At 42.1% G+C, this 14,891-nt stretch overlaps 1 protein-coding gene across 1 annotated transcript in view; it reads right to left on the minus strand.

The window, feature by feature from the left end:
• LOC118425671 (GAS2-like protein 2B) overlaps positions 1-13,667 on the minus strand; it is a 21,862-nt gene extending 8,195 nt beyond the window's left edge. Inside the window, exon 1 of the mRNA XM_035834676.1 lies at positions 12,345-13,667. Coding sequence (XP_035690569.1) covers positions 12,345-12,935 — 591 coding nt within the window. The 5' untranslated portion in view covers positions 12,936-13,667. The remainder of the gene's footprint in view (positions 1-12,344) is intronic.
• Between the last annotated feature and the right edge of the window lie 1,224 nt (positions 13,668-14,891).

Here is a 14,891-nt window from a genome sequence, read left to right on the forward strand (position 1 = left end):
GGACACCACATCGTTCTGTGCATGTAGGCATGATGCACCACGTGGCTTATATTGAGGCACCAAAGATGGTAAAACAAGCAAACAAAACAATACAGGGCACTTGAATTGATACAAACAACTCAAGTAGATTGATAGTTTGTGACGTGGTGTTAATGACTGTTTAAAGAACTAACCCACGTACATGTACACCGATGAGTAAGAAATGTCTACAACCAAGTTACAGCCCAATTAAAATCCACTTATACAACAATTATATAAATGAACACCGTATAGCACCATTAATGTCTCAGTGCTGTTTCATGAGATGTTGTGAGTCACAATGCCAGATGTCTCATGTCATCTATATTTTAACACCAACGTTTTACATAAGCTAAAAACAAATGTATATAAATGATACATCTCAGTGAAACACAAAACAATATCAGAGAACAAGTGAACACCTTGAACATTTTGTCATAATTTATCATTAAAAACACTAATCCCCAAAAAATTACGCAGATTTGACATGTGTGAATGGAAAGTTACCACCTTAAAATGTAGAATATGATTGGTCGTGTCTGGTGGCTATATGTACTTACTGGGCATTGGTTCTTGACCTTTGACCCCAAGTGATAGTCATGAGAAAATATTTCCAAACGTCAAAGTTGATCAAAAGGCTTCTTTGTGATCTACATCCCTCACACAGTTATACAAATACTATTACAAATATTTGAATTTCACAGCAGTATCATACAGTGGGGAGGACATGCTATCACTATTACCATATTGCACATTTATAAAAGATTTTCAGTATTGGCAACAGAATACATTAATTCTATACTGAATGGCGATATTTTTCTGTATTCTAATTTACCACCGCATATCTTATATATTCGTACACGCCCAAGCATGTTTTTTTCACGGCTGCCACTTAGCCCTAAGCCATCAGCAGTCCCAACCCTCATCTCTCTACATCCTAAATGTAAGGGTGACCCAGAAACATAAATAACCCTCAGGCAAGAGAACGCAGGAGCCCGTTTTTACCATCGCCATCTTTTTAGTGAATCTCCTCGCCTAGGATTAGCTGTAACGCTACAATATATGAGTGCTTGTGTGCTGATGCATGGTGAATGCGTCCACGTTAGGAAGAAGGAATATCCTTGCAAAAGAATTGAATATCTAATATATTCTGCTTACATCCCGCGCCTGTCATCCCTGATGCATCAGCCCTTAGGTTTATTGCTATGAGAATTGCCCGGAAGTCATCACCGCGTCTTCTGATGATTTGTTGACTCATTTCCGGGATAATGTTTCACTCTGTGACGCTTTCAATTTCGAGAATAGGATCAATCAATAGGATAATACAATATACTACAATCAATATTGGCCAGCAAACATCCTTACCAGAATCCAAATACAGGGGATGATAATGTAAATTCAGTCTAACCTTATACAGTCTACAAACGTATCACTTTTGCAATGCAATGACGACGCTAGGCACAATGTTCCAATGTTCCGTTCTAGCTAAATTGTATTGTAGGTCTATGTATAATACCTCTACACGCAAATGCGAAATATCCAAGTCCATGATCTTGTAACACGGCTTAGCTGTGCTCTTTTGTACGCTGCACCTTATATCCACATAGATACCACATATATTTTCTATCACACATTTCTAAAACCTGGCAACCAGTGCAACAACGTTCAACGTTAATGCACTCAATTAACTGGAGTGTGTTTCCATGTTTGACATGAAGTGAGGTGCGTGTGTGCTGTTTTACGGAGTCCCTTGTCGTTTCTCGGTAACCCCAGACGAGGAAAGGTACCGTCACAGACAGGTATCAGACAGGGCTTTCCGTTGACAAGTAAACATATTTTCACAACGCTGGCGCTACGTGGCCGATGTACCGGCCGCTTCTCCCCTGTTTACAGTAAACAGAGTCCATGTAACTAGAGCGTCCTTCTTCCAAGCGACCTAGTTTTGAAGACACGTGCAACTAGCACAGGACGTTCCTCAAACACGCCAGAAGAAAGCGTGGGGAGGAGAGATATTTGTTCTCCACAACGCGACAACGAAAGCTGCTAAATGGTACCTTTGGAATTTAGGCCGTTCCGCCATGCAAGTTTTAAAGCACGCTGGGCAACTTAAGTCATGCGAGGCACTTACTAAAGTATTTGTTTACACTGAAAGATTGTGCTTTTTTTTACCTGAGGCCCAGTCAACCTGAGCATTTCTTGGCTGCACAACATGTAAAAACAACAGACACTTGCAGCCCAGGCACCCTAAACACGCAATGATCGCTTTTCTAGATTGTTGTTATAGAAATAAACTATGTGTTAGAGTACACTTTCATGTATTTCATTGTACTTTAGGCATTTTTAACATTTCTAAACGTAAACGTGTTATGACTATTAAATCACTTCTGGAGATAAGTTCTGATTGCAACACATGAACACTGTCACATCATCACTTTCTGTGCACTGTTCTTAAGGTAAAAATTTTACTTTAATTTGGCTGAAGGAAATAGAGGATGTTTTATACAAACATCTTTAGCCATCAAATCTCGATCAAAGCTCACTGGCTGTTGATACCTTTTACTTATGAAAATCCCCGTGAGTGAAAACCTCGTTTGAAGTAACTACACCACGCACGAACTGCTTTTAAAAACTCTTCCAAGGAAATGCTTTTGAAATTTGAACTTCATTGGTATTTCAAACCCGTAATCTTACTTCCGTGTCCCTTTCTTTGTCGTCTGTTAGCAAAATAGACTGACGAAAGGGTTCCCTGGGAAACTAGATTAGTCGTGACTCTGGCTGCAAAAACAAGTCATAAATCTGTGGGAAGGTTTTAAGAAAATGAAAGCCTGTTGTCTGGACCAAGTGGTGCGCATGGTGCGGGGACTTTTAATAGTGCGGGTCTTTTGGCACGCTTGTCTGGGCAAGAAGAGGTGTTTTTGTTGAGACATGTTTGCGACAAGACTCGGCCGGTGGCTCCCAAAACCTGTACTCAAACAAATGTAGCGACTCCAAAGTGCTGTACGACCTCGGCGAGTCACCACGCTCTGACAGGCCTGCTCCAACAAAGCTGGCAGTTTAGCTGAACGCGTGATAGAAGCAGTGGGTTTGCTTGCCACAGACTTCGTTCGTCAGAAGATATTTTGCAAGGCTATGGACGTTCATCAGACACTTAGACCCAAATACATTTCTTTTGATGGCCAGATTCTAAATCATTGGTCTAGACGGTTACTAGGACTTTGTATACGGAGAGTGTTTCTGTGTTAGGATCGGAAGACCATTGATTAAAGAATATCGACCTTACCTATGAAATAAAGAAGCGGGGTCGACATACTGCCGCAAAGTGCTTCTAATTGCGACTACTTGCGACCATAAACCGTCACTCAGTCGCAGCACGGATGGACAGTTGAAAAGTAGCAAGGAGATGGAGATGGAGAAGGCGAAATCAAAAGTGATCGTACCTTGAACAGAAGCTGTCCTTGATGAAACATGTTTGCAACCATTACTTTTGTGGCATTATCGATCTGTACATTATAGCCATTACAGTTGTTTGTTGGTGGTGTTGAGTCGCCTAAACAACAGGGTTGATCGCGTGCCAAGCCCTGATGTGGGCTAGATAAAATTTCAACAGGGTTTCATGGTGCAGTTCAGAGCTTTCAGCAACAAGTGACCTGTTCTGTCATCATGTCCATACAGGACCCTGCCATGAGATGATAGATGGATGGGAGGGGAAGGGGGGTGACCTAATACATGCGAAGTGTTATGAGCTCTACACCAAATCATAGTTTAGATATAGTACGCGTTCAATATCATATGATTCTAAGACAAGATTGGAAAACTCTCCAGCTAGTCGTAAGATATTCTCCAAATGTCGCCAGCACCAGGGTAAGAAGTGGTCTTTACACTAGCTGTTCACATTTTCTTCATCTGAAGGACGAAATGTTTTATTAGAGCTTAAATTGTCTGTGAATCTCTACTGCCGTTCCGTGAATGTTTCAAGATGGCATATTTGACGAGGTCATCTTCTGAATAAGTGACAGTCCTTGCTAAACCCACTCAATACGTACTGTCCGATCGGTTACGTCGTAGCTTAAGAACCATTCTACCCTCTTTTGTTCAACTTCTCCAGTCTCCAGAGCGATCTTTTCATTGCAACAAATAATTGCAAAGACCTGACATGACATGTAGACATTACCATACACACAATATGATGGCTTCAATAGATTTTCCCATCCAGTTCTTTTGACCAGTGAAATATGCGGTGAGTCAATGGTTCCAAAGGTTTGCCTGGCTGTCATCGCTATTCAACGCCAATGAACAGCAATCAATGAGCTGATTTCAAATTTGAAGTGATGAAAGGAGTTTGTTTGAGAGGTTTTCTGTCAATACTGTCACTTGTAATGAATAGCTTATAAAGCAATTAAGCCAGAATGGCCTTCTCTGCCATGCTGTTAGCTGCTTGTGAATAGAATGTTATTTGTGCCATTGATATCACGTATTGGTGGGATTTAGAGGGAAGATTTTACATTTGGTGGACGTGGCCCTTGTGGCTCTTGTAGTTTCCAGTCTGCATGTTTTCATAACCTAGTTTACATATCCAAGTGTATTTTTGTTATCAAGCTTCTTCAACTAGTCATATCGCCAAGGGTGTGTCCATGATTTCCCTTTGATAACATAGTCTTGTATCTCATCGTCATTCAGTACGGCTCTTATCAGTGCCAAACTGCGTCATAGGATTGAAGACAACCACTGTACAACTTTCTCCCCCGGGTACAAAACTCTTATCACACCTGCCGACAGGTGAGAAAGAATGCCTTGATGGCCGCCCATTGTTTGGTAATTGGCGGGTCATTTGGCGGAAGCCACTAATTTTCCTCTCCTTTAGAATAACTTTCACAGATGTTGACGACATACATATGTATATGTCTATAGCGGTATTGCCGGCCATATATTGTATGTTACTCACGTATTCTTTACATTAGTCGATTATACGAAGCTAATACATTATGGAACCAGGTTTTAGACGAATGTATGTATCTGAATCGAACACTTCAGAAATACAGACAATGTTTGATAATATTTTTTTTTATCTCGCACCCTTTGTGATGTATTTGAAATAATTATCACCAGTTTTCCGAAATGGCAGCTATTCTTTTGTATGGATGAAAACGAATGACGTTTGCAAGATGATATCATAGATAATCTATGAACCATCTCACGTACAGTGCGTCAATGTTTGGAAGCCTGCCTAGCACCTACAGTACCCTGGGGACCAAGACAGCTACATCAAAGGGCTTCATCGGAGAAACCCTCCCGCTGCCTTCAAAGGAATGATTAGATATGAAGATATGCAATTCAGATCTTGTCTAGCTTTTTTGATTTCTTCTAATGAAACCTTCGGCATTTAAGACTGTATCTGTTTACTACATCTGCTCAAAGATAAGGAAGACTTGCAGCTCTTAAATGTCAAAATGCATTAAAGATGAGCACGTCGTTTCAGTGAATTATAGAATGTTCACATTGTGCGTCATACGACTGTCCATTTTCACCACGCGTAGTTCCCGTAAGCTGTACCGTACGTCACAGGAAACGGCGGCCGTACGGCTGCAGCGGTGACCCTAGCGACCGTACTCTCCTAGCCGGGTGACCCTGACGACCGCTCGCTACGAGCGCTGAACCTCATCGGGGCAATTGAAAAGTGAGTCGGAAATAGCCGGCGCACAAACAAAACCTATTCACTAGGATCATATTTCTGTTGATGGAAGGAAAAACGATCAAGGTCTTCTACTCAACCTTGTTGACGCTATCACAGACAAGGGATTTTCTTTTAGGTCGCCTTCGAATTCCCTTAGGTCGTTGTAATAGTGGCATTTGCGTTCGCATCTTACATTGGTTGTGTAGTCGCAATCATCCAGTGGTCATTTACACCAAACCATAAACAATTTTAGTCCCTGCACGTAGTACAAATAATGCATTCCTTGTGCCAAAATTGTTCTGAGAAGCAGAAGCTAAGGCTATAAACAATAGAATTAGTAACGCCAGCGCCACATATTTCATTATGATACTATGAATCATGAAGAATGCACCTATCATATTCAGGCATCAACAGGGGCGGGATTCTGGAATCACATTACGTGAAAAATTGATAGGAATTCCACCACAAGGTTCACACAAGATCACACAGACGGTAACCTGTCTAGCCCCATTGAATAGAGAGGATGTGCTTTTGATGAGATTCAAAAGTTCTTTCCAGCAGGGTCGATAAGTGGCTGACACTGAGACATCATCAGATTAAGCTGGAACTGCCTGTCTGATCTTCTCAGTCAAATGCATTTAGATTCTGCGCATCAGGCAATTCGGTTAGATGCATATCTTTCGCCTCTTTTTCGGTCCAGAGCTTTAGGCTATATTCTTATCACGGTAAAACGTAAATGAAGCCCTTAATTCAACCTCTACCATGCCTTCCTAGGTGGTTATGGATTGTGGACTTCGGGAAAAAAATAGGGTGAAGAATTGGCAATGGGAGTGAGTGCGCGATGAGGATAATTTCCCCCATGGAAGTTGCCAACTGTATTTCATCCAGGCTAACTCCTCTGGTATGGTATTGATTCTATTTGGCCAATTTCTACTATTACTAGCGACCTAATGGAGCCTGATAGAAACAAGCCGTTATGTCAACGATTCCGTCTTCACAACCACCTGTTAGCCGATGCCATTCTAGATGACAGCCATTTTAAAGATGGCGTCACCGGCAGCCTGCTGCCAAATGGTGCTCAACAAACACACACAAGAAAACATTCTTACAGTCGCGTTTTGTTGACTTACTAAGTCAATCCCTCTATTGACGGAAAACCTCATGGCTTAGTGTCCGTCTTCATAATGACCAGGGGGACTTAATCTGCACACCTGGAGCCACATTGACTCATTAATTCAGTGCAATGAAGAGCACAATAGGACAGTACATAGGGCAAACAGCGGATTGTGGTTTCCATTCGAAGCTGTGCATTTGCTATCAAATAATGTTTTTATCTGCGAGTAGAACACCGTGACAACTATCGGCAACTGGTTGTACCGTAGTCACTATCAGCGAATTGTTTGAACTGCAGTCAGCAATCTCTGCCGACTTCCTTACTCCAGTAAATAGTCAGTTAATAGAGGTCCAATGTTTGGTCAGGTGCTTGTGTGGGTTAAGACCTGTTGAAGTGCGAAGCAATGGTACATAATCCGACAGGGCCGACACTGTTCAAGCCTTCTGTACGTGATATTTCAATAATCAGAACATATTTGTTTTTAGGATTTTTTAGTCACGGCTTCCACACAAGCAATTTATGGGTAGGCTTTTTAATAAGGCCTGAAATTGCTGTTTTGTTAGAGTCCGAGTGGAGGGTTGCCAGAGCATATGTTTTGGACACGGTATAAAGTAGGTTATTTATGATACAGCGATAACCGAAATTAGTGTCTTGCAAAGTTTGATCTTCTGGCGCTCGTCGTTAATTGTAGAATGAGATTACAAAAGTATTGCTTTGATAACCAAGTTAATCTAGATAACGTAGCTAATATGTGGTACAACATAACATCCGATTGTCGGTTTATGGCACAGTTGGCCTAGATTTGGAGCCGGCCTTAATATGTGCCGCAAGATGTAATTTGTCACCGGGAATGAGGTCCGCAACAGCTTCATTCATGCGTTGATGGAGAGGCAAAATTACATTAACTTTGTCAATGAAAACAATTTAACGCCGCATTCTCGAAATTGTCCCGGAGTAACTGAGAAAACATTCTAGATTATAACAGCGAAACACCGTGACCTGCGCATAACGGCATATTCTTTATACATAAAATTTTACCAACCAGACAATATGTTACGGCTTGGGTGGCGTGCTTAGTTACTTGGCAAGCTATTGGTGTGGGCTGCTATCTGATATTTCGTGGATAAGAATTTTATTGGTGTTTGGGGAATATTGTGCATTTTAAGGCATCCGTTCGGGGCATTAAATGGTAACAAGATCTTTACAAAATGCAAGCTACGTGCTCATTTTATTAAAACTTTTGAATTTCTTGCATGTAAAATGAGATTGTATTAATGAAAACTTTGAAATTGAATTCAAAGTTTGAATTCAATTTGGTGTCGTGCAATGCTTGTAAAGGTTTAGATAAAAGGAAAAGGTATTGAGATAAACGTAAAGATAAATATCTACTTATTCTCACTAATGGCTTCCGTGACAAGTTCAATGTGTTAAGTGTTTGATTTTCGCGGCTTTATTGCTTGGGTTTTCCAAGTAGCAAAAACATTTGTCTTCGCGAAACATCATTAAGTAAGTAATGCGCGAAGTTCATAGGAAAAATTAACTCGTGTGCAAATAAGAATTAGTAATTGGCATTCCATTATTAGTATGTATAGTATAATCTGAAACATATTTTCTAATTTCTTGTTGGGAAGTATTACATCGCATAACTCTAAAGGCTTTTGCCAACAAAAGTACGGAAAATGTGTTTCTGCATTACCATGAAATCATTTCACAGCTCTTCTATTTTGTAAGACATTAAGTTAGAAAAAAATTATTTGTAGATGACAAAAGTTTCTTCCTCCACAATTGTACATGTATTTCAACAGTATACACAGCACTGCTAGCCTTACATAGTCCCTGACTACTGTATACACAAACAAATGTCAATTTATGGTTATTGGGAGTCATTATATAGTCATAAATTACGGCCAATTGTTTCGACTAAAGTAGGAGTTGACCCTAATGTGGACATGTCACTTCGCGTCAGGTTACTATCGACGCCAATGCCAGGTTACTGGGTCCACTCTTGTTGCCGTGACCGGAACCACTAAACGCCATTGCCGGTGACTGAGTCACGCTTTTCTAAAAAAAAATCCGAAACAGCCGAAACAGACAAACGACGTTGAGTGACACGGCGTTACGTGGGCTATTTAATTTACTTCCTGGATTATTGAGTACCAAGGGAAGCCTCTCCCAGGTGAGCATTCTTAGGTCATGTTGGTTTGATTCTATTGATGCGTCAATTTTCAGCCGTTTCCAAAAACCATACTCTAAATCGTACCATGTAGCTTTAAAATAAGCAAATATACGCCGTGGATTGTAAAGATAGATATCGAAAAACGTATACTACTATCACAATAGAACATTACAAGGTGAAAGAAAATGTGAAAGAACAAAAATAAAGAACAAAAATGGAAAATTTATATTCTGTGTGTTCAGTGATTTGTTTAACTTTCTTGACCACTTTGATTTTACAATGATTTCGTACGCTCGCATTAGTTTTTGGATTCACAGAGGATGTCATCCATATAATCAAATCAACCTTAGATACACGTTCTGTTTCCCAACACGGAAATGATACAGTGTTACACATGTTATATAACTGACAGCGGGGATTTCAGAGCTTAGTATTATCGGTGTTTGAACGTATTGTAAATTACAGCTTTCTTTGCGATTTCAGTAATATATAAGTGCAATATATTAGCGTTACTGATTGTGGTAAATATGTGCTCTTGTACATTTTAGTTGGTGAAAGGAAATATTCGCCAGGTGAGTAAAATGAAACAGGAAAATGTGCAAAATTATTTTGCATATACTTAAATGAAAAAAATGCCTTCTTGTTCTTATTTTACAAGAACAAAAATATCAGTACACCATTGGTTTAAGAACGTGTCACTGAGTTCACAGATCATGGACCAAAGTGCTGCAGAGATGGCTGCCTGATTCAAGGTCGCAGCCAAGGTCAAATAGGTTTTTAGATTTGACACACCTAATACAGATCTAGACGACAGTAAGCTTCTCAAAATCATGGAAATATAGCTTTTGAATATTTCATGACCATTGAGCTACGTCTGAATCCGTTTCAGCACATTTTTGCCACGTTTTGAATATACGTTCACCAAATGACCCCGTTTTTAATGCAATATCATAGAAGGTGTTCACACTATTGAACCCTGGGGGATACTGAGTAGCAATTATAGCATGTCTGCGGATATAATCAGGAATCAGTCAGACTTAATTAGTGAACACCAGATTAGGAAGGACGGATGAAATCTATGTGGCGGTATAAACTGTAGAGAGAGTATTTGTAGAATGGTGATTGGGACGTTTGGGAGTTCAGCACGGGTTAAACATGCCCTCGCAGGGTTAAATCTCGCGCACACATTTCCCAACCACGCCCGGGAGAAGCGGCTTTGCGTCGCGGTTGAGTGATTAGCGTAAGATCTCTTTAGTCAGAGTCGCTGATGGAATAATGTGATATTTCTGGCTCTACACATTCGTACAGATAAGCCCTCTGGAGATTACTCAATACAGTCGATAAATAGTTAAAAGCTTTCGCTCTCCTAATGTTTTGTACCATGTATATGTAGTGATATAACGTTATGTTGATAGATTTATTAGGACTCGATGAAATTTGTATCTCTGTTATATTTCATTTGACCCTTACTTCCCTCATGACCTTAATGCAAAGCGGACTGTAGGCCGATTTGGGCTTCTCATGAATAAATAAAGGTTCAAACAAACAAACAAACAAGCAAACAAACAAACATCTTTTGGCAATATGCATAGGCACTTATGTATAGCCATACCGAAGAAAGAAAACGCTAGAAACAAAATCTAGGAACACAAGAAAAAAGGCGTAACGTTACTTTCGTTGAAAAGCAAATATATGGTTAGTATCTATATATCATTGGCATTGAATGCACGTAGGTTTGGTATTGGGTCTACATATATTCGGCAAAGTGTGAAATCCGAATACTGATATTATTGTTGACAGTCGTTCTCTAAAACCGTGGGAAAGACACGCAAAGATGCACGGTCAAATCAGGTAAATGAGCAGGCCCGAGGCGGGGATATCACGAATGGGTGCACCGGTTCGACATGGTGTGATACATGATTCATACACGCAGACTGTGTTCCCACTTATTACATTTTTCCGGGCGCTTGGAGCGTATTGCAAACACCAATACAGAAAACCACTCATTTCAAAATAAACTGGGGTAGGATCGCGGATTTGTGGAGCTTTGTTGTACACTGGATCGCAGGAATTTCCTACTTATTGAGAAAGTAAAGCACCTCTTGTACACGGCTATTGTGTTGTCTTTGTAATGGAGAATGCCCAGAACGCAATGCCTTTGAGTGTGTGTTATTGTTGTACAATATGTCGCCCCCCTCCCCACGTCCAGCATGCACTGCTGCCATAACAGGTGGTTGTCTGTTTGCAAATCTGACAGGGAATTAAATCGACCGTGTAATCTACTTTTACTCACTAATTTAAGTGAAAGTACATGTATTTTTTTTCGGTTCTAACTACGTTATATTCCACCGTGTTCAGACTTATAAATTCTACATTGCGTTTATAGAGAAATTTCTTACATAACAGTTACATTATTTTTTCTACCCGGCTGTGGTGCTCTGTATTTGTCTCTTCTGAACCCTTCTTGTTCCGAGAAAGCCCTGAATCACCACACCAAACAAACAGAGAGAACAGTGTCTTCCATGGTTCAGGGAACACTGACACTAATCGGATGGGTGAGGTACGAATTTTGAGCGTGTTTTGAAAATAGGTCCGTTGCCTTGCGTGGGAATGAGTCCTAATGCCGCAAAATGGACGTGTTTATCAACATGTTTTTTTACCACACATATTGACCGTAAACAACAGAAAGCGTAAACACCTGACCACACGGATATCGTCAGAGGAAATGAGATAGATTCTCTACCTCAGGGCAAAAAATGTCGGAACCGCTAGACTGTGGCGGTTGTGTGTATGCAGGTATACAGAAGGGTGGTCGCACAGGTGTTGATTGTTGTACCTTTGTGCGACATTATGTACCTGTCCCAACAAAAGGGTTTCTCACCCGAGGTCAATCATGGTCATGACAAATGCCTTTCTTAACGAGCAGTCCAACGATTTTTTTTTGCTTGAAGGACTAACGTAATATATGTAGAAAACATCGAAATGTGTGGGTGATTCATGGAGGATGCGTGGTAGTAGATGAGCGCAGTGATACGCATTTTTATCGATCGGGGAATCGTTAATACATCCTGACCTCGCGGGAAGTAATTTTACGAAGCCGGCATTACAGGGCTGAGTGTGACGGCACAGTCATAGTTCTAAATCAGTCGGTCAGGCCAGCTTGTGAGTGTTTATGGCATGTGGTTGGGAATATTAAAATGCTTTTCGTTCCTGTTTCATTTCTGTATTGTAAGGAGGTTAGAAATAGTTATGACATACATGGTAGGAAATCTACAGCCGGAAACCGCACCTTTTTCCTCACACCGCTCAATATGTAGACCCTGATCAGGGGAAACACATGTATGCATAATAACACGTTTCCTTACCATGTCGTCTAGCGATGACAGGTCGCACACCCGGCGCTGTGGTGGGGGAGGGGCCTCCTCTCGTATCTCCTCCTCGATTTCCTGCTCCATCTGAATCAGCATGGGGGCGAGCATCCCGAATTTAGCGCCCCTTCGCGCTACCTCTAACAGACATAAAACAAAGCTACGCTCGTTTCTACCCTCGATCAGATCGTTCGTTTCGAACATGAGCGAGTCCGACACACCCAGACGTCGCCTGCACCAGTCAATAAACATGGCCACGTTTTCCCGTGCACGGAACGTCCCCGGCTCGGCGTTCCCCGACGGAGAGATGTCCACATCCCCCGGCACGCTGAGCCGAACACCTGGATGGTCCTCCAGGTACTCCGTCGCCTTGTGCCGAACCATGTTGGCCAGGTGACACAGGATCACTCCCGTCTCCAAGCGAGGCACGAAGTTACCGACGGTGAGCTCCAGTTCGAACAGGGTGTTGAGCCAGTCGGCTAGATCCTCCTTCATGGCGTACAGGTACTCCTGGCTGGAGCTGAACGGGCGGATGGAGGTGCTGGCCGCCGCCCGCACTCGCTCCGTCAGGTACTCCAGGTCAGCCATGTCTGCCGCGAACGAGCACTACCTACTAGAGTGTTCGCCCCCGCTGCGTCATGCCTTAAACGCGCCTCACAGCAACGCAGTGTTTGATCTGCACTTCGATCAGGCAACTTGAACTGGTTCCGCACACCCCTGCGCTCCGACGCGATTGGCTGGCGCTGAAATTCCCCCGGGTAGCGCACAATGCGCGCGGCTAGATTCTATTCACCCGAGTCACATCAACAAACACACTCCTTTCTTCGGCAATAGAATGGGCAAATACTCGATCCCCACCGCCAGTCCCCCTGCATTTGTCGTTTTCAAACATGTCAATTTGGAACGATCTGCTCGGCTCGAGGACTCGGGTTGCTATGGCGACCGTACCTTTCACCCAAGCACGGCGTGCTTACGTCGCCAAAACCCGTCCATTATTCACCATAGCGCGCTTTCCGCAAACCCTCGCCAAATGGAGCTGGGGTAATTCTCTCGGTTCTAAAGGTCGCCAGGCAAAACTCGCCGCTGTAAAAGAGCCCGGGTAATATTACAAACGTAATCAAGCCGTGTGCGTTGTGACTCAGAGAGCTTTATGTTCAGCGACTGGTGTGTTAAGTTTGGAACGCCCCCAAATGAGGTTTGTATTTCTCACCTATAGTCAAAATGTATCAAAGTAACAATATCTGTTTTCGTCGTGAGTGACAGTTGAACACTTCACACTCACTGTTGGCAGTACGCGCAGACGACATATTGACATTTCCTTGTCGCATGGCAACCCTTGGTAACCGGGTGTCAAACAACGTGTCGCGCTCAAATAACAGGTGTTTTGCTTGCAAGAATAACAACTTAAGAAGATAAGACTGTCTACTCAGGTGAAAATACACGGCGGCTTCCGAGCGAGACCGCAGACGATTTTTTAAGAGGACCGTCCGCAAACAGGAGACACAATTTAGCGCCGTTTTTGAATGGGACGCCCACAATCAAAGCTCGTCAGATTTTACTCTGCCGGTTTGCTCAGCGTGCCTCAGTAAACACACGATCGTGCGGTGCCCTCTTCCGTCGTCAAGGATTCGAGATAGCGAGACGCGTTAGCGAGATTAGAAAGATAACATCCGCACTGGATAATGATCACCGATCAAGTATAGCTCGGAATTTCTATACAAGCGATGAAGTTGAAGCCGCCAAGGGAGGCCAAACTCGAACAAAAACGCGAGAGATCCAAAGACTTGTGCTATAAAAGGGTGTAAAAACCATTCTATATCCTCTTACGATTTGTATTGAAAGCTGTAAACGCTGTTTTCATGGGCGCATTGTCTTATTCTTGTGAGAGAGCAGAAAGAAGTAAGAAACTGTTCGGGTTTGTCTTTGTTGCTGTAGATCGCGTTCGATAGCATAGTACTGGAACGAAAGCTTTTTGGACACGCCCTTAATTTTGGCTGTATCTGATTGTCTATAACTCATGCTTGAATTTTACTTCCACATCGCGTGCGCAAATAGAATAATCCCACTTTATTATGAATTCTGCATGAACACACAAATCGACACGATACAACAGGATCTGACATCATTCAGAACATTAGTAGACGCAATGGCACCAAATGTACAACATGAAACCATAAAATTGCTGAAATCAGAGACCAAGTATAGTACATTTTCGCTTTCAAGAATTTGATTTATTTATTCCAAGACTCGCTGATCGTCAGCAGAAAACATGGCACACTTTTATCTGGGTGACTTTAAAAATTTCTATATATATATCGTACGCGTTTTTAAACGGACGAGTAAATATGAACGTCTAGAATCTAGTCGTAGTATCCTGCGAATCTTCAGCGTGTGTGTGTGATCATCCCCGGTCTAGACATTCCGTCGCCTGTGCTAAATCCCTCCGGACAGGGCAAAGCCTCGCCGCCAATGCAGGCAGGTTCACTATATTGAAACATTCATACTATGAAAAAAAATCCAGAAGGTCGTTTTCATTTCCTGACC

This window comes from Branchiostoma floridae, chromosome 11, assembly GCF_000003815.2.
Source record: "Branchiostoma floridae strain S238N-H82 chromosome 11, Bfl_VNyyK, whole genome shotgun sequence".
Lineage (NCBI taxonomy): Eukaryota > Metazoa > Chordata > Leptocardii > Amphioxiformes > Branchiostomatidae > Branchiostoma > Branchiostoma floridae.